The sequence below is a fragment of the Ischnura elegans genome, chromosome X (genome assembly GCF_921293095.1).
Source record: "Ischnura elegans chromosome X, ioIscEleg1.1, whole genome shotgun sequence".
NCBI classification, from domain to species: domain Eukaryota; kingdom Metazoa; phylum Arthropoda; class Insecta; order Odonata; family Coenagrionidae; genus Ischnura; species Ischnura elegans.
This window is the reverse complement of record NC_060259.1, coordinates 53,298,417-53,325,259: the sequence shown is the minus strand read 5'-3', so window position 1 is coordinate 53,325,259 and position 26,843 is coordinate 53,298,417. Positions and strand designations below refer to the sequence as shown.

Genomic DNA, 26,843 nt, shown 5'->3' with positions numbered 1-26,843 from the left:
GCGAATTGAATAAAATTGGTTAACGAACCGATCACATCATGTAAGCGAATAGTATTTCACTTTGATGTGGGATGTTCTTCGTAAAAGGCGACGTGGTTAAAGCAATGATACCAAGGCCCGCGATCCGAATTCATGGAAAGAATTCGGTGGATGGAAAGGGAAGACAAGTTACGATGAAAAAAATCTTCCCCATTCAAAGATTCTTTCATAATTTTAAAATAAGGAAGCGTGAAAGTTACAGACCACTTTTTATGAGTCGTTTACGACTGTAGGGATACGGTTAATCAACTCGTTATGGGAGAACTTTTCCTTCAGGGAAAGGAATGGCTTGCAGAAGTGTAAGCAACAATGAGCAATGTGAATCGCCTGCATAAGACCGAAGAGTTGCTGGGATTCGGTGATCAGCTGGGCATGAGTGTTGTACATTGAAAAGTTAAACTATTTTTAATAATTTCCTTTTAGAAATGTAATCTACGGCAATATCAAAATTCGATGTGATGTGATAAAATAGCTCTCAAAGCAAAGGTAAGGTAATGTGAGTATTGTTGCTCTGGGAGCTGTTGAAATGACCCCGTAAATTAGGTTTGAAAATTTATGTTTCCCTGGAGCAATTAGAGAACACAGCACCATAACATCGCTTGTCTCTCGACTATGTTTGATTGAAGTCTGTCCCCCATCCAAATAACTTTTGCTAATATTACCTAAAGAGCTAACTAAATCGTTTGCAAGGAATCAACGAATAGAGGCATACAATTTGTGGCTCCCATGGTTAAATTAGGTTTCTTTACTTGCGGATCTATGCTCGGGTTGAATTTCAAGTCTTTTCGAGTTTCCTTTCCCGTGCATCCACGCTAATGGGATATATTTGACGGAATTCCAGTCACCTTCTTCATGGCATTGAAGGTAACGCAACCGAGATCACTTTTTCCTCCAGCATTACAAAAGGAACAAAAGAAGCCGAGTGCAATCCTTAGTCCCTTGGCCCTAGAAACATGAACATATGCGGTGGTAAGCTCAAGAAAGAGATTTTTTAAAGTTTTAATTGTATGAGGTATAATACTCTGTAGGATGTCATCCTGCCACAGTGTCGTGTAGTAGTTCACGAAATCGTTTGTTGGATAGTTTTTGAGGTGGTAATAGCTTTGCCTGCAATGCCTTTCCTCGCCGACACATTTGTGGTTGGTTGTAGGTAGTGCGTGGTTACAGTCAAGTTAATGTAAACAAGTGCGCTAAAAGCATTTGGCGGAAATAACGCAATTTTAGCATCATTTATTTTAAGTATCTCGCGGAATCTCGAATGGGAAGCAACTTGATTTCTTCTCAGTATTCCTAATGTAACTGCGGTCTGTGGCCGATAAGACCTGCACGTGCAAAGTAAAGATTTCACCAATTTAAACGTCGATCATGATTTCCAGGTATCTCCTACGCGTGTGCTCTCTTCATTAATTCCTAGTTGGAATTTCATCTCCTTAGTTCTGTTTAGCTCTATCTCTCGCTATCGCACCGCGAAGACCTAAATTAACCCATCGCAATGTCATTGCAAATACTGGAGTTCTTCGGGGTATGATTGGATAAAAAAAAGACTGGAATCTAGATTAAGAACTTAACTACATTTTTACAGGATTCAACTCTATTATCTAACAGCCCCAGGTTTTTGTCCGTAAATGATTTTAAAATCGTAGATGGTAAAGGTATGCACTTAATCATCAGTGATTTCAAGTTTTTTTTTACTCAGCATTTCCTGTGAACTAAAATCATTGCTTGAAGTATCGGCGACACATAAAATGTTCACTTTGACTTTATAATTCTCTATAATCGCCTCAAAATTAGAATGAAAACTATCTCATTATGCTGTAAAACGTAAATGGATTTGATTTTTCATTGACTCTTCGTCAAAATATAGTAATCCTGCGCTTACTCGAATGACAATGATGGAAGATATGGGCATTCAGCGATTGCATCGGAAGGGCAGTAAAGCGTGCGACATTTAAAAAATGGAGGCTAATAATTATTGTATAGCTTCATAACCTGAAGAAACCGAAGCCAATACCGGTGGTTTCAAATATAGCAGTGGAAGTCACTACATTTTACGCTTTCTACTCAAATTCCAAAACATATTCAAACTATTTAAAACATACCTAAGTTATTTTGATAGCTATTTTGGACGTAGGTGGAGGGCATGGGCTTCTTTTTGCTTCTGAGTGATAAATGTATAGTTATCGAAGTGGAGCCCATCATGATGATTATGCATCATAACAACTCGGCTAACACACTGGAATGACACTTATGTAAGCGTAAAATCAACGCGAGAGATATTCTCGGGTTTCGGGAATTGATCTATGGAATGACCTCAACGTTACTCAACGTTACGGATTCCATTCCAATGTTTTCGATTGCGATCATCACCTGCATATACTAGTGTGCATGATGGCTCCCTCATCTTCGATGCTACTACAGTTAATTGTACGAAATTTTACTTTTAAAGCCGTGCATAGGAGGTTATCTCAGTCGAACATCAAGTATTTACGGTTAATTTATTCCATGTCAATAATTGCCCTGCGGATAAACGGTTAATCTTTCGTTGGTTGTATTTGGCCTTTCTGTTTATTTTGCGTACGGTCACGTTAGCGTAACATTGACACCAACACCATAGATCGCTTACATGATGTTGAAGTAACGATGCTGTCGACGATGAGTAAACATTCAGTTTTGAGCTGGCTGGTAAGGAACACATTATCAGATAAAATAACCTTTTTCTACTTAGAATTACGTTTTGTTTAAATTCAATAAGTAAGTGTTGAACGGGAAGCGTAGTGCGCTGTAAGCCTCCAAGAGAACCATTCGAAGCGCTCCAACAAAACTTATGACCGGTAAACGTACAAACGCGAAGGATGTTACTGATCTTTAAGAAAATGGTAGGTATTATCGGTAGTTACAATCATCTATTCTCTTAACACAAGATTTTTAGAATGTTTTTATGCGTTCCGATAAGAAAGATGCAAGTTTTTAAATAGGAGTGACAATCGTATCATAGAAAAACGCGTAACGAACCATAATTATAATTTCCCTCTTTTATTATGCAAAACAAATTAAGTGTACATATGCTAGTTTTACATAAAAGTTTGAACTAATCATTGTCCTATTAACACTTGTCGCTTCAATTAAATTCAATTTATTCCAGCCACCATCACCTTATCACTCTTGACTTATGTTTCATTTACTGTCTCTTTTCTCTGGATCCTGTGAGGGGCGTGAGCAAATTATTGGAATGAAATCGATTGATTAATATACGGACGGTTTCCCACGTCACTTCACTGGTCCTCAGCCCCTCCGCACACAATTTCATTATACCCTATAGAATATAAATGACCTTGTCAGCACACAGTGTCAACAGTTCCACCCATCATAACAAAAGTCAATTAGCAAGGTAATTCTAAATGCGCTTGGATGAGATGATTTTTGGAAAATTCATTTCGCTGGCAGTTTTATTTTATAAACTACTGCGTATTAAACGTTACTTTTCGCCATTCGTAAAGTTTTCGCCAAACCTATTGTACGCCTTGTCACCTTATAATGCTCTTTGAGTGTTGCTTGTAATGATTTCCATTAAAAATATTTGCTGATATGGTAGAAAATAATCGCTATGCGATGTACAATGAGGATGAATACGCCATGAAAAAAATCATTCGTCTTAGTCGCGATTCGAATCCGGACTTCCCGATTGCCGGTTACGTCAAGCCTGGCTTGGAGGGTTTACTGGTGGCATACTTGACAGGCAAACGGGAGTTCGAATCCCGGGTAAGCCAAGTGATTTTTTCTCGGTGTACATAACTTGGCACCCGTGCGCGTGACTGTGTACTTATTTACTTGTTCAATGCAGTGCTTTGGATCTCTTTACGATGTTGAAACAAAATATCTTCCATTAGTATGTTGTATTACTTAATTATCAAGCGCTGCAAGTAAAATTTCCTAAATTAGTCGAAAACAAATACCTACCCCTAAAAAGCTCGGGTTAATTGAAACGGCTCTTAAAACTGTCATTCTTCTACTTATGACTCATCCAGTTTCTGACCATCGTCATAAGCACAGTTTTAGGAGCGGCGATAATACATACCATCGTAGAGGGAAATTTTTGATACATTCCGACTAGAAAGCTGTAAGTTTTTAAATCGTATCGCCAATCGTATCCCATGAAAATGCGTTATGAAGCATAATTATAATTTTAATCTTATGCAACCACATTTAGTGTGAGCGAATGCAACAGTTGACGCTGTGTGCGGACGTGGTCATTATATCATAATAATAATTATTATTTACTCCTACATTTTGTTTTTACATCTGAATACAAAAATAACAAGAGAAGGAGCTTTAGGTGGTCTCCAAGATCATAGGACCAGAATTGAGCCACCACCAAGTAACAAAATGTATGTCAATAAAAAAATAATAAGGCAGTAATGATACAAGAGTGTTTTAAATAAACAACATCAAAATAAATTTTCGATTTATTTCTTGCGAGAAAAGCCAGTCTTTATCAAGTCTTAGCATTAAATTTGAGGATTTTTTTTAAATTCTAGTGGGCAGTAAATGAAATAACTTTGGCCCCATGTAAAGAAAACAGCGTTTATATTATGTTAACTTAGGTCTGTTTGCTACTATAAATGACTCACTCCTTAAATTGTATATATATTTATCACGTCCACTCGGCATATTTCCACTTCTGGCAAAAAACAATTTAAGCACTTTGAATAAATACAAATGCCTTAGTGGCAACAAATTTAGGGCAATAATGGGGATGATGACCTTACGTGCGGAGGTACTGATAAATTCGATTAATTAATTAAATGTGTTTTTCATAATGGTACTGAAATCTTGCATTAGAAAATCTACGCATTTTCTTACTGTTATGGAGCTATATAATAATACTGAAGTCAGTGTAATGGATAGAAAAGAAGAGATATCGTCAAGGTTAAGCCATCCCAGGCATACACAGTTAGATTTGGCGAAACAAATAGGTTAAAAAACAGGTTAGAGACCTGTCGAAGGAAAGCGGTTGAACTATTTATGATTTTTTCTATTTAAATATTTTAGTTATTGTTCTTTTGAATTAAGTATGAGAGCAGTGGCGGAGCACTGGCGAAGTGTTTCAAGAGAACTGTTGAAACCATATTGCTGAAACTAAGTCGTCCCCTGTCGAGTTGCTTGCCGTATAATAGTAATAATTCTCGCATTACCAAGTTTCTGGGTGCTAGAAATGCACTAATTCATGGTAGTGGCGTTTGTGTCAGAAATTCTCCAGCTATCGAGAAACAAGTTGAAGATATGTGATGAATGTGTGTTTTTGTCGGCTTCGTGGAATTGTGAGTGGACAGTTTTCAAATTTGCCTTGAAGATTAGGACAATACTTCCACATCTTCATGTGAGGCACGTCAATTTTAAACCCTTAAGTACACTTAATAGTAGTTACTAATGTGATTTGCGCAGTGGCAAGGAAATCTCGCATTACAAAATCCATGTAATTTCTCTCTGTTGTGAAATTATATAACGAATATTGAAGTCGGTGAAACGGATAGAAAAAAGGCCAGATAGGTATTTAAAATAAACAGCCAATGATGTCGTCCGGGTAAAACTAGCTCAGGTCTACAGAGGTAGATTTGGAGAAACAAATAATTAACGTATTTATTTCCTAACGTGCTATTTTCCGCACCTTTGTGTAGAGGAAATAATATTTGAAGTTTTTTGATTAGGTTACTCCGTCGGGCAACGGGGATGTCGGCTAGTACAGTGTTTCAGTCTTGGCTGACACCGAGGCGTATAATTTGGTAAAAAAAATTGCGATCCGTTTTATGGGGAATCTAATTACAGGTCAACAGCGGCTTTTTCGGAATCCCAAGGGCACGCGGGCCGCCAGAGATGGTCGCTAGAGAGTAAAAAGTGATAAAAACCGCTTAATTTATTGCTGTTTTTCCCATAAATAACGCTGTAAAATGTATGGGGTGACTTCTGTTCCGTTTATAAGAAGAATATATGGGGGTAATGTTGCGTTTATTTTATTGACGGATTGATAAATGACGAAAAAATATGTAGACTCCATCTACTCCGTAATACATTTAAGCAATACTTGACTGGTAATATGCTACTGTCTAAGCTATCAGGGAACTTTCAGATGGAAATAAAAGCTTTTGTTCACAAAACTTGAAAAAAAATCTGGTCGAAAACTTCATGCTTAATGTTCAAGATGAATTAGCGTAAGTATATATACTTTTCACATAAAAATAGACTTACATGCAGTTAGTTGGTGCTTAATTTCCTAGAGTTAAAACTCCATCACACTGTATTTTCTATTTTCGGAGCTACAATACCGATTTATAGTAATTATTATTATTTTATTCAGTTTCACTGATTTTTATGTTAGAGTATGTGTTCTAACCGAAGTAACGCTTTACTGTCGATCTGAGTTGAGGAATTTGCTCGTGATGTGGCGAGTTGATATTATTATGGCCTTTCGCAGTAAAATATGTGTTAGGATTTAGACTGATTATTGTAAAGCTATTTTGTATTAGGGTCAATCCATTTCAAATCACCCAGGCCATGTTTCTCAACATTTTTAATTGTCCTGATTTTTTTATCATTGGTTCTCTACAAGTTGGCAATCACAAAAAAAAAATCTTTTGCAAAAAATTTAGAAGCAATACTTTTTTTGGCAGAGATTTTTAAAAGGGCGGCTGGGCAAATTTTAATGAAAAACGTGGTTTGCATAAAGTTTAATTTCAAAGCTATTTTAAAAGATATCAGAATAATTCAAAAACCAATGTGTTCATCATTAAAATATCTTTTTGAACCTATTTGCTTTATTTTTCTTTCATAAAATACAGTAAGTAAAACTCTTTCCGTAAAAACTCAGGAAAAATTCGTCGATATTAACTTTTCAACGCCATACATTTTTATGAAGGAAACAAAACTCACTAATAAAATGTAATTTCTGAGTTGAGAACTTAAAAAACTACTTGCAGTATAAGTTTTAGCACTGAGAATGCACTCAATTTTTTTCTAGAGCTTGTCAAACAATGCCAAAAACCTTTTAACGTCGATTTTCGCAGGTCAATATGTAAAAAGGGACTGAATGAAAACAAGTGAAAATTTTACAGAATGTTGCTTTTATCATTCAGGATGTATTTTGTTTAATCTTAGTGCGCATAGCTTGATCTTGAATGGCTATCATGAACCTTTCAGTTTCTCCATAAATTTCCCACTGTGATGACCATTTGTTTGATTAAATTTTACTATCACATGGTTGATTGATGTCATTGAGGTGTCGTCCATGTAATTCCTTAAGGCCCATATTTCTACTTTTCTATTTAATTGAACGGTAATTGCGATGGTTGCTCTATAAGTCCTATGTTCTGTAAGAATATTTTAAATCTAACTGTTTTAAGTTATATTCAGTGTATACAATTGACTTACGTATATAAATTTAGCTATGAATGAATGCCTACGAACAATATAAGTATCGAATTGTTTCATTTGTTATAAAAGAAATTTTTTAGTCCACGTTTTTTATTTTTGAGGAGTTGGCGTATATTCATTAGCGCCTACCTCCCATATATCGGGGTAGTGTTTCTCTCTCTATTAGAGCCTTTAAAAATGTAAATTAAGTTATCCTCTATATTATTTCTGCTGTATAGATACCTTTTTCTCAACTTATACGCAACCAAACTCTACAAATGAGGTACCAAAATTCACAGAATGTATCAGAGAACATGCGACGGCATATCTTACTTCCTTAATATTGCTTTTGTTTCATAAAATTGGTTTTTAAATAATTAACAAAAAAAACAAAAACCTGTAAATATTCATGACGTCAACGGCGCACAAACTGATACATTTGTTCATTTGCAACAATATCTCGCATTCTTTAATTAACTTTTATCAAAATGCGGCTGATTCCACATTCAATTCTCCTGTTGATACGTAAGTATGAGTCATCATGTGCGTTTAACAGAGGATAGTGTAATTACTTCCAATGCTGTGTTTAAAGAGGTCCTCTGACCTCAATTTTTATTTTATTTTATTTATTTTATTTTATTTTAATAAAGAGACACACACACAGCAATACTGCCAATTTAAAGTGCACTCATAACAACAAATATTAAATAATTAAAGAATAATTATTTGTAACAAATTTAAGTATAATAAAAAGAAAAACAAACATTTATTCGGCTATCTAGTCATTTATGCGATAAATATGTTAATGCCCGATGAGTAAAATTTTTAAGTGTCAGACCAAACGGATCAATATCACCGGGTAGAGTATTTATTAAAAGGGAAAGCCTATGGAAAAGTGAGCGCTTAATTACAGATAGCCTGGGTGTAGGAATATGGAGTAAAGAAGTAGATCGGGTGTGGCGGGAAGGTTCTCTAAATGTTGAGGAAGGAAACAATGTCAGGACTGTCGAAGTGGGAGTTAAGGGTATTATAAATGAATTTGATGTCTGATTGAAGTCGGAGAAGGGATAGACTAGGGGCTGATAAAGAGGATAAAACTGCACTAGTAGGTGACTCGCGGAGATTTGGGTTTCTAAATTTTACAATTTTTGCAAAAAAAGTTGTAACATTGTTAAGGGTGGCAAGATTAGTGGCAGCGGACATTGACCAAATTGGGGAGCAATAGTTGATCACCGGAAGAACTATGGTTGAGAAGTAGGATTGGAGTGCCTTAGTACTGGAGATATCCGTGAACCGGTAGAGTAGTCCTAAGAGTGACATGGATTTAGATTTGATCGCATGAATGTGTTCACAGAGCAGAAGTTTTTGGTCCACAATAATTCCAAGATCTTTCATGGATGACACACGATTAAGAGGCAAGGAGTTGATTGCATAATCAAAAAGGATAGGAGTTTTTTCGCAGATATTGTCATTGTGGTGCACTTTTTAAAGTTCAATTGCAGCCTCCAGAGAATGCACCACTCTGTGGTCTTCTTTAGCATATTACAGTCTGCGAGATTATTTATCTTTTTAAATAGTTTGCAGTCATCAGCATAGAGTAATGTATTGACTTGGGATTTATGTACATGAACATTCCAATTAAATTTGTACATAAGACCCTGCCTTTTTTCTACATTTTAAAATTAGAAACGCGCCTATCCTTCCATGGACCTGCATTGAAAAGAGCGGGGAAGCCCGCTGGGAGCGGGCGCATCACGCTCGTTATCATTATTACAATTAATCTTTATCCGTTTCTCACAAGAGCGCTGCCCAAGTAGTTAAGTTGCTCTACCTGCTTGTGATTTTACCCTCCTACTTTATCATGAGCCTCACAACCTTTGCTCGCGATGCTTTACAGAACCGCATAACTTTGGTCTTCCTGTAATTAATCCTCACGCCATACTCCTCCCAACGCTTGTCCAACCCATCCACTAGAGCTTGCAGCTCTCTCGCTGATTGGCTAGTCAATGCCTGATCATCCGCGAACCTCACTGATTTAAACATAATTTCCCCCACTTAAATTCCTGCTTCAACTCATTTCACGTCTCTCTAAACATCTCCTCAGCGTACACGTTAGATAGTTATAGCGATTGCCGACAGCCTTGCTTCTCTCCTCGGCCGATACTTGCCTGCCATGATTCTCCGACCGCTACCCTAACATTCATAGTCTGGGTCATATAAAGATTGCGAATGTCGACCATCCCTCCGATCTACGCCTATTTTCCTATGAATGTATATAAGCATTACCCAATCCACTCTATCTTATGCTTTTTCAAAATCCACGACGCAGACACACACATCACTCTTATATTTTAGGCTCTTCTCCTTACTGCGGCTATTATACAACGGATTGGTTTCATTCTCCTGAAACCAAACTGATCACCGCCCAAATACGTTTGCCCTCGCCTCTATTCGTCTGTTAAAAAATCCCAATAAAGAGGCGATACTTTAAAATCGGAAAGTCACTGATCAGTTAAAAACCTATGTTCTATTCTTTTTAAATGCCCATAACTGATGTATATTTTATTTTAGAAATTATGCTAGTTTGTGTATCCCATGGAACTTTTTTATGACACGTACTACATTAACATCAACTATTCTCCCTAATGGAGCCGAAATCTGCATTTTATGAGTTGTGTTTTCCCACTTTCCCAAGTGTCATTTGTGCAGCCCAAGCAGTTTTGAAAATTGCTCATAGATTTTGCGGAATTTTAAATCTTGGATGAATGATTTCTTTTTTCAGCATGGATAGGTGTGCTCTGCTTCGCTGTGTCCCTCGTCTCAGCCCCGCTGGTAGTTGCCCTCTGCAGGAGGAAATCGACACGGCTTGCCGCAGTGTTTGGAGGCCTTGTGATGTCACTCGCCTGCTTATTCACTTCATTTGCTCACCAAGTTCATCAAATATTCCTAAGGTAACTCAGTCTCTCTCTCTCCTTACTAGTCATTAGGAATGGTCTTGGTTATTTCAGTCAAGCGTCTTCAATAGCAGAAGCTAAATTTTCCGAGAAGAAAATTTATTCTCCCTGACCGCCTAAAGTGCATTTCATGTCATACGAGGAATGAGAGAATGAATCATTTCCTCCTGCTGCAGGCTGCTAGCGGGTAGCTGAGTACCCTGCTGGCTGGTAGCGCTTGGCTTAAATAAGGATTATTAATACGTTATCAAATGAAGAAAACTTTCCGACCTTAGCTAGTTTTAATAAGTGATTAATAAGGCATGTTTCCCTGAGCTCTGCGCCTCATGCATCATGCATGCATTGGTAACCTCAGACGATGTATAACTCCTATCTTCTCGTATAGAAACTAGGTCCCTGTGACGTCACGTGGAGTGGCATCGCATGGGCGCCAATCTGGCCCTTTTCAAATGAGGATAAAAATGGACCATTGCCATTCGTCTAAACCGGTACTTCTAAAACCAAATAATTTGTATATTATGAATACAGTAATGGTGGGTAACGAATCGCAATCAATGCCTTTCGTTTTATTTGATGAAGGAAACTACCCTATTAGCCGTCGCGTTTTCGCGCGCTTGAATTTTTTCACTTCTCATTTAATCGCGAAAAATAGATATTGTTATTTAAAAATCTAAAAGCGTGAAATCCGTGCTCTAGGAGTAATAATCTTTCAATTTATGTAATAAAAAATATTAGGAAACCACCCTATTTTAGATATGCCTTTTCTGAGGGATCTTCTGAGCAGTTTTAATATATGCGTTAGGTAAATTGATGACAAATTACTAGAACAATTTATTTCAATTGTTCTTGTGGAAATGTTTGAGGCGAAATAATTTTCATTCATCTCCTAATTGTGGCACAATTACCATCAATGTCCCTCATAATTTTTTCCGTTTTAGATCAAGCTAGGCATTCAAAAAGGAAATTCACCAAGGGATTGGAAAAATTATAATATAATGGAGTATGCATTGCTGCCTTGCCTATGCTAGGAATTGCCATACTCGACTCGATACTCGCGAGTAATTTTCAACTCAACTCGAGATCAAAAAGGACTACTCGCACATCCCTAATCTATGGGTTCAGATTCATATGGGTTCAGAATACGTCTGTTCATATTCAAAATAGGAAAGTGAAAGCGTGACGCAATAGCTGTAACGAGGACACTGGTTGAGACTAACTATTAATATAATTGCCGGCCTCGGTGGCGGCGGGGTAAAGTCCTCGCCTGCCAAACAAGAGGGCGCGGGTTCGAGTCCCGCCTGGGTATGTTTCCCTTATCCAGGGCATGGTTGTTCGTGTACGTTTCATTGTTAAATTTGTTGAACATCCCGATTTAAAATGGCCAATGAGAGCTGTATTCGGAGGTTTGGGAATAAAATAAAAAATAAAATATAACCAGTACACACATACTTGCTTTATGAATTTTGAAAAATCATTTGCTAGGTTAGGCAGTTAATTGGAATCCTTAAAAATAAAAAGGTGTCGTTTGGAGCGTAAAGGAACTCAATCAAGGCAAGGTTGTCTCTCCGGACGCCTGTATTCTGTAATGCGTTCGCGGAACAGATGGCAACAAATGCATGGGAAAAGAGACAGGAGTTAAGGTGGGGAAATGATGTTTCAAACGGTGAGGATCGCAGATGATTTGGGTTTGATTATCGAAATGGCGGAAGGACCGTAGGCACTGGTTGAGCGTTAGGTAATCACTAAGGTATGAAGGTTGATCAAAAAAGAGCAAATTTAAGAGGTTTTGGAAACCATTGCAAGTTAGGAATTCAAGGCTTACGATGACGGAGGATGGGTCCAAACTCTAGCAAGAGGATCATCATAACTATTTGAGCAGAATATTGACGGTAAACAGAGGCAGCAGCTAGGATTTAATGAAGGGAATTGAATTAGCAAAGGAGGCGTTCATGATTTGGAAAAGGGCTCTCGTCTATAAGAATGAGGGGAAGGCTAGCAAAAAAATTTGATCTAGAACGCAGCGGTTTATCCTCCTTAGTCCCGGGACATATTAAAGTGGCCTGGATTAAATTTTAACAAACAGCATTAGCGATATCTGTGGAACATGCTTCTGTACAGTGGCGCAGTGAGGGGTGGGAGGGTTTTGGGGGATAAATCCCCCAACCCCAGAGCTCAGAGAAATTTTAATGTTTAATCCATTTTACTTAATTGGATTGATATTACTAATAGAATAGTGTAAGGATTAATATAATATCCCTCAGAAATCCGTAAAACTCACCATTTGAGTTTAATCCATTTTACTTATTTGGACTGATATTACTAATCAAATAGAGTTAGGATTAATATAATATCCCTAGTAAAGCCGTAAAAATCACAATTTTGATCCATTTATCTTAAAATTCCACAATTTATTAATCTCGTACCTGCCGCTTATCCTGGTGGGTATTCCATACCCCCACACACCCCGGTATTAGTTGCACCTAAACCCCCCAGCCATAATTCCCAGTTGCGCCCCAGCTACTTCTGTATGACACTTTCATCTGTCAGGGAGCACTGAATAAGTTGCAATAACCATATTTCACTTAGCCAAGCGGTAAAAACATTCAAACGTCGACGTATTGTATGCAATACGCCAGGACCGATGAGATTATGATGCATGAAAATGGATGCAGAGAAAAGAGGACGAGGGAAGACAAGAGGCGTTTGAGGTGAGGGTATGGAGGAGAATGGGGGTGAGAGGAACGGAGTGAGAAAGAAACGTGGCTCTAGAGTGGAGAGGAAACCACTAAAGGAGATTCTGAGGAGACGGATGGTCTGGCTGGTACAGCAGAGAAGGGATGTTTGAAATCGTGCCGGAGGTAAGAATGATAGATGGGGCGAGGAGGGGGATGAGAATAGGAATTAATGGAGGGAATGAAAGAGAATAGACTTAATTATGAATTGATAGGGATGTTCAATATTGGAAATGGATGATTCGCAAAATGCTCAGTTGAAACTGCTCTTCATCAGTAAAATACTAGCTTTAATAATTGAATCCTGTTTTCCCAGTGTGAAAAATAGCAAAATAATAAAAGTAAAAGTTAAATTTCTTTTTTCTCCTTAAGTCCACCTGTGCAACCATAATACTGTTAACATCTGCCCCATTTAGATGAACTGTTCAGTCTCTTTCATTGATCTTTGAAAGCATTATTACTTTTCTTTTAACTGATACCATAGTTACGGAGTGGTCCTCGGCATTGGAACTTGCTTGGTTCGCGAGACATCAGGCCTCATGCTCGGTCACTACTTCAAGCGGCGGAGAGAATTTGTTGAAATAGTTGTGCAAGCTGGAGGTGGAATCGGAGTAACGTTATTTTCAGTTTTCTACAAGGAAGTCCTTGGGTAAGTTTCTCTCTTTAGATACATTGAACATTATATTGAATATTTATGATTGCCAGTTTTAATGATTTTTGTCTTTTGCTTTTAATTCAGTACTTTATCAAGAATACTTAATCTTTTAGATATACTCTGTCCAGAGGGGTTTCTGCCATTTAAGAATGAAAATATATTGCATGACTCGATACAATGGCAGTTTGGAGTCCATTTGGAAACGAAGGGACAACTCATTTTCTGTGTATTTTGCCTCGTAATTTTTGAATTTCTGCAACCACCGCAAAATGCGATGGGCTGAAGTAATTATTGCATCCATAGAGTGATTATTTGTCTCTGTACTGCATCTAATTTAGCTGTGAGTATTTGTAACAGATGAGCGGAGGCGCCCTCAGGCAGAAAATTATTAAGGTTTAGGTATATATTTTAACACTCATTTATAATTTGTAGGTAAATTTTACATCTGTAATAAATAGATTAACGTGTATAGATTATGTGAAATAAGTTTCGATGCGCTAATAAGTAGATTATTTGAGAAAGTTAATTAAAAATTATAGCAAGGATTAATTATGATATGAAATGTCAATTGCTTTATATCAAATGTCTTGATCAAATATATGTATCTTCAAAAGGAATATAACATCATGATTCTACGACGACTGGTAGTTAGATATTAAGTATATCACAATTCAAAACATTTGATGTGATTTTAGATTCATTAGCGAGAGCTTTTTGAATAGTGTACCTGCGGAGGCCCGAAGTATGTAGAAAAGTCACGTTCAAATTTGAAATACCTAATTGCATTTGTACAAACTTAGGCATTTGTTTTTCTATTAAGCAAAAACGCATTGTCCACGCGAAAGTACTGTTAATTGTAAGTCAAAGAATATTTAAAGTTTTTGATCAAACGGATGAGGCTTCTGAAAGGTCAAGTCACTCGAGAGTTGCTTTAGTATTTTCGTTGAATAATTTATTTTCCTCATTCAAGCAGTGAATATATTTGTGAGAGAGATCGCTCACGCCTCACATCCTTCTGCAACCGACGAGGAAATCGATTGAAAAATTGAAATGCTGAAAACACAATCAGACAAAACTGAAGTGTACACCTTAGGCTATGTGTATTCTCAACGTAGGCATAGATAGGGAGAGGAAGGTCAAAACTAAACAGCCTTTAATTAATATTAATAATAAATTAGTGTTGGCCATCAGTAATTAATGAATATAAGTCATATAATCGAATGGATTCTTCATATGGTCTTCAGCTCGTTATTTCAAGTTGCGCATGCGCACTGCTACTCTGAAGATCGTGTGTCGGAATTGTTCCAGAGACTCCCCAATTTTTTTTATTTGGGGCCAATATTTTGCCTTAGCAACAAATTTACTGTTTGCACGATCGAAAATTTTTCGATTAAACAATTGAAGTTTGAAATGCAAGAATACCCAAGCATTAACTGCTAAGAATCAAGTTTGTTTTGAGTGGCCGTCACCTTAAGTAAAACGAACTCTATAATCTCTTCGAGGGGATTTGCATGCTAAAATATGAGCATATGGATCTCTTTTCCCACTCATGTAGTGGAAATTCAATGTGAATTTTCCTTGTGATCCCAATGATTAATATAACGTGGAAATCGCTGTATTACTTGGAAGCTAATCAATCAACCATACCAATACAGAAAAGAGCCAAAAATCCTTCCGACTTTAATGTTCTCAAAATGGCTCAATGGATAGATTTGGCATTTCTTGGGAAATTAACAATAACTGCAGGCACAATCTTTGAATTTTTATTAAAACACTTTCTTATATTAATATATTTATGCATTTCAGATACAAGGTATAAAGGTACAACACATGAATATCCTCCAAAAAATAATTCCCATCTCATGTAATTAATACATACTGTTTTTATCAACTTTATAGGACCATTGGTTGGCGTCTGGGTTTACAAGCAGTCACTGGAGTGCTGTTTGTGTCATTTTTTATTGGGATTTTCTACCGCTCAGCTTCTCTGTACCACCCACAAAGGCGTGCAATACTCCATCTCAAAAACCAGAAGAAGAAAGTCAAGGAAAAAAAGGGCCACGTGAGCATAGAGAAGCCGCCTTTCTTTGACTTCTCTCCTTTGAAAATCCGAGCTGTGCAAGTGCTCCTCCTCTCCTCAGCAACTTCCGCTGTTGGGTTGTATACTCCGATCTTTTATTTGGTGAGTCTATATTTTTTACGTTCTAATGCCTTTATATCATCTCCCTTACCTGAAAATTCGCTGTCTTGTCGTATTTAATAAGTATCATTCCACAGAAATTCGTTCTGGTGATTGATTGCCCCACATGGGTCACCGGCTTCGGCCAAATTTGGTAAATCATCTTCATTTGGTGAGAAAACGAAACACCCAAAGTCTATTTATAATCGCAAATTTATACGAGATATTATAAGTTTGTGAAACTGAAATTTTACCAAAGCGTCTTTGCTTTTTACGCCATATCTTCGTAAATAATGAAGAAAAAATGCATGCAATGGCTCGTTTTTTAGGTTCTGGGAGAAAATTTATTATAAAAATATTATTATCATTATATAATTATGAAATATGTATCAGAGAAAATTGAATTTAAATCATTGGTATTTAAAATAGATAATTTATTGCTTACCAGTAATTATTTTTACGGTTTCGAATTGAATATCAAATATTAGGAAGGGTGTTCATAGTAAATGCCACGCGAAAAATTCCTCATAACCAGGCACGGAACCACGGTCCTTAAACTTTCCGGAATTAATAAAGGACATAGCTGAATAAGAGGGTGAAAATCCCTCCTCCGGGATTTTTACCGTACTTAGGGCATGCGATTTGGGATCAAATAGGACTAACCTCTCCACACTTCCAGCCCACTAGAGGCCCACCAGGGCCGGCTAGCTCGAAAAGAAGATTCTCACTCTTTTTTAGATATCTCGGTCAAGAAATCTTATTGTTTAATGCTGTTTGCGGCATTTGAAATATTATTTAATGGAGAAAATGTTCAATTGTTTTCAAGAATTATCAGCAGGAAAATGAGAAATGGCGTCGATTTGAAAATTTCTCACGCATGTTTTCATAAAATATTTTTGTGAGGGCCACAAAGGAAAATGTTTTCCGGGGGCGATTTTTAATACCTTTCGGCTATTGCATCGGAACTTCATTTTTAGGTGGTGGAACATCGCGAAAAAAAGGACATGCAATTTTGGCCAATCTTTCCTGTTTCCTCTTTGTTCTGGCCCTCCATAACACCCCTTGCAGACCATTTAAGAAACATTCCGTCCTCTCACGAACGCAAACGCTCATACCTGTTGCAATACCCACCACTGGGACTAATTTTTGTGCTCGCTTGACGTTAATTGAGCTGGCTTGCCTTTCAACGCCTGTATTAGCACACTGAACTCTAAATCATCAGCTATATATGACATAACATCCCGAAGTCATCTATCCAGAACCAAAATGTCACTTTTTTCCATTAAAGTTTTGAATGTATGGGCCGATCACAAGCTTGATTTTAATATGTCGGCATCATTTTGTTTGGCCAAAAAAGTTCCGGGCATATCAACCACAACCCATCAGTTGTAAAAGTAATGAATGGTTTACAAAGGGAAACTAGTGCTGTTGAAGTTACCGGTTTGCAGCTTCAATAGAATAACTATCAGCTCTTGAGTCACTAATCTAAACTCCGAATTTCTCGTCGACGTTAAAATACTACTTAACTCAGTTACTTATTCCCATGACAAATCTGTAAAAGTTCGCAGGCAAACAGTTCTCTGGAAAATGGAAGTCGCAAAGTTGCGCGTGCAGTCTGCTAAATCTGCGATTTTGTCAGTAATTAAACGAATTTTAGAAACGCGCAAGGAACTACTGATGCAATAGATACGGAAGGTGGGAATTTCATTGGTACCAATCCGCTTATTGTAGATGATCTCTACAGACCACATTTTTGAGGAGAATAATCAACCTCCTCTCAGTGAAGACCAGCAATCTAGCTTCCAAGGGAACGGGGCGGAGATATTTTGTAGCAGTATATCCACAAATTAAACAACACTTGTGCGTAGATATAACGCGAAGAAAACTCAAATCGAGCTCATTTTCATAATCTACATTCTCACATTCCGGCAGTTTTCGGAGAAATTTTCTGGACCTGTTTCCACAAAAATCAGTCCCAGTGGTGGGTATGGCAATAGGTATGAGCGTTTACGTTCGTGAGAGGACGGAATGTTTGTAAAATGGTCTGCAACGGGTGTTATGGAGGGCCAGAACATAGAGAAAACAGGAAAAATTGGCCAAAATTGCATGTTCTTCTTTTTTTCGCAATGTTCCACCACCTAAAAATGAAGTTCCGATACAACAGCCGAAAGATATTAAAAATCGCCCCCGTAAAACATTTTTCCTTTGTGCCCCTCACAAAAATATTTTACGAAAACATGCGTTAGAAGTTTTCAAATCGACGCCATTCCTCATTTTCCCGCTGATAATCCTTGAAAACAATTGGGCATCTGCTCCATTAAATAACATTTCAAATGCCCTAAACAGCAGTAAAAAATAAGATTTCTTGACCGAGGCATCTAAAAAGAGTGAAAATCTTATTTTCGGCCCTGGTGGGCCTCTAGTGGGCTGGAAGTATGGGGAGGTTCAGGGGCGAAGCTAGGAATTATGTCTGGGGGGTTAGGTGCAACTAATACCGGGGTGCGTTAGGGTATGGAATACCCATTAGGATAAGCGGTAGGTGCGAGATTAATAAATTGCGGAATTTTAAGATAATGGTTCAAAATGGTGAGTTTTACGGCTTTCTGGGGGATGTTTTTATTAATCCTTACACTATTCTATAAGTAATATCAATCCCATTAAGTAAAATGGATTAAACTTAAAAAATTCTCTGAGCTCTAGGGGGCGTTTTATCCCCCAAAACCCCCTCCTCGCTGCGCCACTGGGGAGGTTAGTCCTATTTGATCCCAAATCGCATGCCCTAAGTACGGAAAAAGTACGGAGTCCTAAGTACGGAGGAAGGTCTTTTCACCCTCTTATTCAGCTACAGCTAGGGAAACTAGATTCCGAAGTGGCGTGCGCGTGGCCTGTAAACCCGGGAGAGGGCGCGCGGCGAAATGTAACGTTAGGAGGCGCGTGGGGTGTCATCAACACCCTAAAGAAAATATTTTTTCTCTTTCCTTGGAATGTTACTGTTATTTTGTATTCTTTTTTGAATAGGTCCACCGAATTAAATTGATACTAACTATTTACTTTTACACTAATACCATAAAATTGATAATGGTAGAAAAATATTCAACCGAAGTTTTCTACGTAGGTTATTTGACAATTGGTAACATATTTGATGTTAACTTTACAACTTTGGGTTTCAAGACATGTAACATCTTATTAAACATGCAGAATGTATGTTCTACATGCTAAAAGAGAAAAAAATAATTAGCTATCACGTAAGGAAAAAGCTCGGGGGAAATCCAATAGCTCGGAAGAGGAACATGGAAGGGCGCGTGGGGTTTAGGTGACACATCAGGACACTTATACTCGTTCCGATCCCGAAGCGAAATGAAAATTTCATGGGATACTGGCAGTTTTTTGTCAAAATGTATGAGACTTGAAGGCATAAGAGTTAACAACACTGTAGACACAACCAGGGGCGCAGCTAGGAATTAAGGCTGGGGGGGGAGGGGTTTAGGTGCAACTAATGCATAGGGGTGTGTGGAGGTATGGAATACCCACCAGGATAAGCGGTAGGTGCGAGGTTAATAAATTGCGGAATTTTAAGATAAATGGTTCAGTTTTACGGCTTTCAGTTTCATAAACACCCCACGCGCCCTTTCCCGGTTCATAATTATTCACTTAAGAGGAAATAAAATGCTAACTGGAGCATACACAGTGCGGAATTTTTCAGTGACCTGAAGTATTTATAATTTACCCATGGATACTGAGGAATATCTTTCTATAAATGAACGGAAATACTATGAATTAAAACTATTTCATGCGAGCAGAAAAGTGAAAACTCAAGAATATTAATCGAGGCATTATTTTAAAAGTGGGCAGGAAAATTGATATTGTCTACAGCCATACTTAGGGATTTCTTTTGCTAATGAGTGAACAGCCAGATGCTTTTTTTTTAATTATTCACATCTACAGATGAAAAATATAAGCAAGCAATTACATTGTGAGAATTACGTTAATTTTGGGCTTAGAATTTAGCAATGATCCTGGATGTGCTATGGATTTTTGTAACAGAATTGCTAAATATAAAATTAATTTTCCCTCCTCAGCGGATAAAAAATACTCAAGTAAAAAGTGTGACATTACTTAAACGAAGCAGTGAAAATTTGAGAATTTACAATAGAATAATTATTATCTCTTTGAAAATTAGCGGTAAAACATTTTATGAAAAATCTATCACCTGATTTGACATAATTCGCGAACTCAAACAACACTCCATAGGAATATTTTTAACACTGAGAAAAAAATCTGTGATTTTATGCATTTATTTCCAATACACGAATATTTTTAACCAAATCAATCTTCTATTCTTCTAGATTATTCCTATTGATTCCTTCCTCTAATTTTTCAAGAATAATGGGTACTTTACCATTTATTTATTTTTAAGTAGTTTACCATTTCGAATGTTTTTCATCCATATTAATTTTTTACCCTTCAAGGATATAACATTTTCAGTTTTTTCAATTTTTGATAGAATATTTATCATCAAAATTAATTTCCCACCATTTTGGATTTTTTTAGTCCCTTAAGGGTACTAATTAGTTTTTCCTTTCTGAATGCTTTTTATCCTTATCGCTATTCAATCCTTCAGAATCATTTTTTCGTATATAATCATTTCATGTTTGTACCTCATCATTTTCCCATTTTTGTGTAGTTTTACCTTGAACCTAATCTAGCAGTTTAGGAAACCTAATCAAACTGTCCAATTTGGGTGTATTTTATCCAGGCTTGAAGCAGCTCTACAGACTAATAATGATGTTTCAATCAAAGTGTATTTTGAATTGGAGTTGAAAATGACTTCATCTCTATATCAAATTGAAAACAGTTGTTCTGGTTATATTTGTTACAGGTCATGGGCGTGCCCAGTATGAAAACTGGGGGGGGGGGCAATACTAGCTGTGGTCATTCTAGTTGTAACTTTTTTGCACATAAAAGGTTAATGAAATCAAAATTTTGAGGGAATTATTACAGCAATTAATTAGTTTTTATAATTATTTGCTTGAAAAAAATAATGATTTTTATTTTAGTACCATGTCTTATACTAATATCATTTTTTTGGAAAGGAAAATTTGTTCATAACTTTCGTTTTGACCTATATTTATTTTCACTTCTAGGGGGGGCAGTTGCCCCCCCTGCCCCTCACTGGGTACACCCATGTTACAGGTAGAAAATTAAAAATCCCATTTGAGGAATGCTATTCAGTATTAACTGGATAGTGATGGAGATTTCTTGATGAAAGAAGCTTAATGAATGAAACAATTCATAAAAGGAAGATTCAGATATCATAGAAATGAGAAAAATGAGGATTTGATATTTGGAATCAGATTTTGGATTTGAGTTCTGCATTTGGATGAGATAAAATAAAAAATTCTTGAGCAGATTTTGTTTTGATTTCAGATACTTTTCATTACTGTACGGAATAAAAGAAAATATAGGATTGCAACCACCCACAATTGTCATAGGCTTATCTGCATTTGCACGCTTTATGCCTGAGCATCAATAATCCTTCACTGCAAACATTAGTCTAAGTCCTTTCCAAATTTTTCCTAAGTTTTTTTTCCATTTGTTTACTTCACTTCATACACTATAATTCAATATTCTCAATTTATGTAATTTCATGCTCATTATTCAATGGATCAAAGCTGCATGTTTTCTTTAAGGGAATGCTTATCAGGATCTTCATATTTTAAAATTTTTTCCATTCAATTTTCTCTCAACCTAGGTCCTCCAAGGCTATCGTGAAGGCCTAGAAGATAGTGCTTTACTGCTTCTTCAAACGTTCCTTGGCTTTGCCACTGCCCTTGGCTGTGTTGGATTTGGTCTGGTGGTAGTTCGCCCAAGTGACCAATGCCTCATTTCACGCCAATATCTTTGCCAAGCTGCCATGATAGGAATCGGTAAATATTTAACCAGTTTATGTATTTTAGAATCCCTTTATTTTAGGGAGAAATACATCACTATGTATATTATTTCAAACAAAATTTTTTCCAAGACATGATACTATTTCATTTCCAAAAATTTTACTTGAGCATGCATTCCTTTAAAAAATGAATTCCCCAAGGAACTATGTGTTATCATAAATGGTTATCATTGTAATTCAAGTAATTACCATGTAAGGGTAGGTTTATATGATAAAGAAGTAAATGCAAGGATGGATTACAGACTAGGTCCTTCACACAATTTTATCAATCTTTTTGCGTCAGAAGACATAGAAGTAAAAAAGATTTTTTTAATGTATTCAATCTGCAATATTCATTAGCATTATCATTTTGGAAACTCAACTAAGGATTTGAGTCACTCACGAATATTTTTTCTTGATTTCATAATAAATAAAGAATAAAATTATTATTATCTCTTGCCTTGATTCATGATGCAGTCAAATGTATAACTTATTGATTAATAGCTTCTATTACCTACTCATAATTTTTTTGTTGCAGGTATATCACTATTGGCTCTGAGCACTGTGCAGGGTTACCATGGATACGTCCTCTTTGTTTGGATATATGGCATTTTCTTAGGAGGTTTCCTGTATGCCCTAAAAATGTACACTTTTGAGCGAGTTCGAGCACGGCATTTTACCAGAACATGGAGTTTTGTTCAAGGTGCTGAAGCTATTCCTGTTCTTCTGGGCATCCCAATCACAGGTAATATGGATTCTTTTATGCCCTGCCCATTCATATTTAATTTCATAAACCATTCAGCAATCCCTGAATTCAACCAGCTTATGTGCATTTGCTATACAAATCATAAGCTACCTGTTACAAAAACCTTGAATTATAAACTTAAATTATTTGTCAACACTCAAAGATACACACTATACATAGTGCATGAATTGCCCCCCTCATGAAAATTAGAATCTGTGCTGGTGGAATAAGATAACTGAAATTCAAAGTTACAGCAATGAGATGGACTGTCAAGAATATTTATTTATTTATTTTATTTTATTTTAATAAAGAGATACACATACAGCAATACTGCCAATTTAAAGTGCACTTATAACAACAAATATTAAATAATTAAAGAATAATTATTTGTTACAAATTTAAATAGAATAAAAAAGAAAAACAAACATTTATCCGGCTATCTAGTCATTTATGCGATAAATATGTTAATGCCCGATGAATAAAATTTTTAAGTGTCAGACCAAACGGATTAATATCACCGGGTAGAGTATTTATTAAACTAATACTAATTACTTACTGGAATTTTATCAAATCTCTCAAATAATTGTGAAACCGACCATACCCTCCACACTATCCAGAAGTTACCCCTGCCCTTAATTTCTCTAGATCTGTCTTTGAAAGCATCTTGAGGTAGTGTAGGGTAAGAGCCTCATTTAAGTGATTTCAGACTAATTCTTGGTGTGGTGATTATCATGTCTAAATAGGGACCAGTAACATCCACACCCATAGCATCTACATGCAAGGGGGTCAAAGCATGTAATTCTTCCAACCTGCCGTATGAATAGTCACCCCTTGTGCCCCCCATATGTATCCGCCAATGGCTTCTCCTGCCCACCCCTTCCTCTCGCTGAGCGGTCGTCTCGTTCTGTTCTCGCAACTCGTCACTGGTGACGCTAATGTTGTTCTAAACATTGTTAATTGCATTGCATATTGCGCAGTTGCAATTTGATTTAATGATATACCGATAAAAATGTCTTTCACTGAGTAGAAATATTTTTATTGAAATAAAGAGAACCATGTGCATATACTGTGACGTGAAACTATCGTGAGAAAGTGCAAAATCCACCTTACCACAACTGAAGCATATGGAGGTGAAAACCAGTCAGTATGCAATGAGAAAGTGACATAATTTGGGTGAGACTGATGTAAGGAATATTAAAATTCAGTAAATTTTTTATTAGCAGATTGAAACCTATTTTCATTTCCAAATGCAAGCATAACAGTTTAGATCCTGTGCGTGTAAAGATTTTATAGTTTTTAAAAATAATTTGAAAGCTTATAGTAATGACTATTAATCAGTAAAAATATTAAAATGTGCATGTAAATCTAAAAACCTTCTTTTGATTGTATGTAGGTACCCAGAAGAAACTTGAATAATTACTTTGTTTTATAGCAGGAATTTGAAAATGAATTTGGATCTGATAATATCCGAAGATATCCAGCTCCAGAATATCCAGATAATATCCAGCTCCGAAAATCAAGGATTCGATCTGGGTCTGGGTCCAAAAAATCCTGGATCCATCCATCCCTATTTAAATCAATCGATTATGAAAGCTGATTAACTTTAAAACTGATTTTGCACTGATTGACCCTTCTCACAGCCTTTCCCTAATTTCTCTGCTGATATATATCCTTCAATACTGGTACCAGTTTATGGTCCTATCCCATAATAATCCAAGCCATATTGTGCCACTCCACCTTCTCACTCGATATTATCACTGACTTTCACAGGTTACATCAACCAAGGTAATCCCAAGGCAGGATACTACTTCTCCTCCTTCTTCGCCATTCTGGGAGCAGCCCTCCTATTCCTCATGAACTGGTACAAGCGAGGAGGCCACCCCAGTCACCAGCACCATAGAGGCTCCCACGGTCACCCAGACGCCTCAGTCTCTTCAGCCACAATCGAGAGCCACATCTCGGGAGGGGGGACCATGGGTGGTATGCCGGGGGCTGTGCCGTACGTGGGTGGGCCCATGGAACCAACTGGTTGCACATGCCCCCCTCCCCCACCAGCCCCACCCCCTCCCCCCCCCACCCCCTCCCCCTCCGCCACCACCCTCAATGGTGAACATGAACCAAGCCCACGGCATGGCCATGCCAAAGAGCATCTCGTTCGCCACCACCTTGGACCTGGCCGATGACGAAGAGGATGAGGAAGAACCAGCCCCACGGCCAGCCACGTCCGAGCTCATGGTCGGGTGCATCTCGGAAGAAGGACTCGCAGACAATTATGTCATCGATTATGACTTTTTTGGGGGTAATGCAGCACCAATGACAAGGGGGGCAGCGGCCTCAATGGCTTCAATGGGTGGTGAAGGACCCTACAATAGGTATTACTATGGGGGAGGAGGTAGTCACCGTATGGTTGGTATGCCTGACCGTGCTCTCAGTAGAAGTGAACCGGAGGCATTATGCCATGCAGGCAGCCGAATGGCACCTCATCAAATGCCCATAGCAAGATTACCCCCACCAGCATTAGCTTGCTCTAGACGTCCTTGCTGGCACCGTCGTCCAGTCAGAAACATCATGGTCATCGAACAAATGACTACATCAGTGTGATTGATGTCTAAGTGTAATGTAATTCCATGATTGTTTGTTATTTGTATAAATTAATGCATCAGTTTATTTAATGGAAGAGGTGCATCACAAGAAAAGCATCTTAAGTGAAAGCTGTGATTCTCTTAAAGCATATGGAAGTGACATACATGGATTTTGTATTTCATCCAAAGGGTTAATACTTTGACATTTCCTATAGTTCATTTAAAACTAGGACTGGAAGAAATGATGTGTTTGAGATACAAAATCCTGTTCCTAATTAGATGAAAGAAACTCAAAATTTGAGTATGTTAACTTCGAGTTAGACCTGTTTAGGTCAATTTTCAGAGACAACTACTTCACTGAAATACTGTTGGCCATGTAATATAAGGAGGGATTGCATCGTGCATCCTAAACTATTTTTACAAATTCCACATTTCAGGATGATGGAATCAATTAATACATACTTCAAAGGAAGTAGTGCCCAACAGTTTTATTTATTTTTTCAAGCAAGTGTTATAACTGTCTGTCTAGGATGTTGAATATTGGGTAAGTTTAAATACGCACTCATATAATGTTTTCAAAAGTACTGTTTGAATGATAAAAGATACTTTTGAAAGTGCTATTAAACTTGTCAAGTATATAGTTTCAAAATTTCCTCTGCTACATGGACTGTTTCATAAGTGTTCCAGATTTGTTACTTCAGTCTTTTACAGATAAATAATTTACTGTCATAGTAAAAATTCTTATGGGGCCAAAAATAAATGAACCAATTCCATCAGACATCAAAATATGCCCCAATTCAATTTCAGTCATTATTCTTGTTCCAGTGGACAGATTTTGTGATAAGGAAGCTACATGACACAAATTCTAACTGACTATGAGCTTGATAAAAATGGCAGGGAACAGGGAAGTTATAGCATCATAATTTTCAGATTGTGTCTTCTGTGTTGAAATGAAGATTGATGAAGTAGGTGGGGGAAAATAGTATCAAAGTTTTTGTTTAGTTATTTCCTCCACATTTTAAAACTCTCTGCATGTTATTTATTGACTGAAATATGACAAACTTCTTGAAAAAATTTCTATTGAAAAATATTAAAGTTGAAAATATTCTGATGATTCATTGATTGATTAAGCTATTGCTGTGTTTTGAACCTTTCCATAGCCTACCGTCTACTAAATAATACATGGCAGAAATACTATAAATTATAACATGGATGACATATTTCAATTGTATTCTAAGACTCCACTAAGATGTTCTTTTGTTACATTATAATAAATGTAATTCAGTTTCATGCAAGCTTACTGGAAGACAGGAGAAGTGTGGGTAGGTTTTGTGGAGATAAGATAATGGAATTCATGTGAGAATGATTCCAAAGATACAGGGATGCAAGTCAGCTGTCATCAAGCATGTCATAGCATGTGTGATTGAAAAAACCTGCAATTGCATGTTTCAGCCATTCTGAGTTAACCATTTCGAGACGGTGGAGTTCTCTCCTTAGCATGATAGCTTGACTGAGCCCCAAGAAACCATTCCATCCCCTCTGTATGGAGAATTTTTACAGGATATTTGTTCAGAAGGGTCTCACGAATAATCACAAACTATCAGCACAAATATTTTTCGACCCT

The 26,843-nt window shown here is 37.1% G+C and overlaps 1 protein-coding gene across 1 annotated transcript in view; it reads left to right on the top strand.

Annotated features, from left to right (window-relative positions):
• The window catches only part of LOC124171157 (monocarboxylate transporter 12-like), a 639,467-nt gene extending 614,229 nt beyond the window's left edge, over positions 1–25,238 (top strand). Inside the window, exons 4-10 of the mRNA XM_046550295.1 lie at positions 10,226–10,394; positions 13,614–13,778; positions 15,684–15,966; positions 21,716–21,890; positions 22,431–22,637; positions 24,408–24,691; positions 24,783–25,238. Coding sequence (XP_046406251.1) covers positions 10,226–10,394; positions 13,614–13,778; positions 15,684–15,966; positions 21,716–21,890; positions 22,431–22,637; positions 24,408–24,691; positions 24,783–25,238 — 1,739 coding nt within the window. The remainder of the gene's footprint in view (positions 1–10,225; positions 10,395–13,613; positions 13,779–15,683; positions 15,967–21,715; positions 21,891–22,430; positions 22,638–24,407; positions 24,692–24,782) is intronic.
• The last annotated feature ends 1,605 nt before the right edge of the window (positions 25,239–26,843 follow it).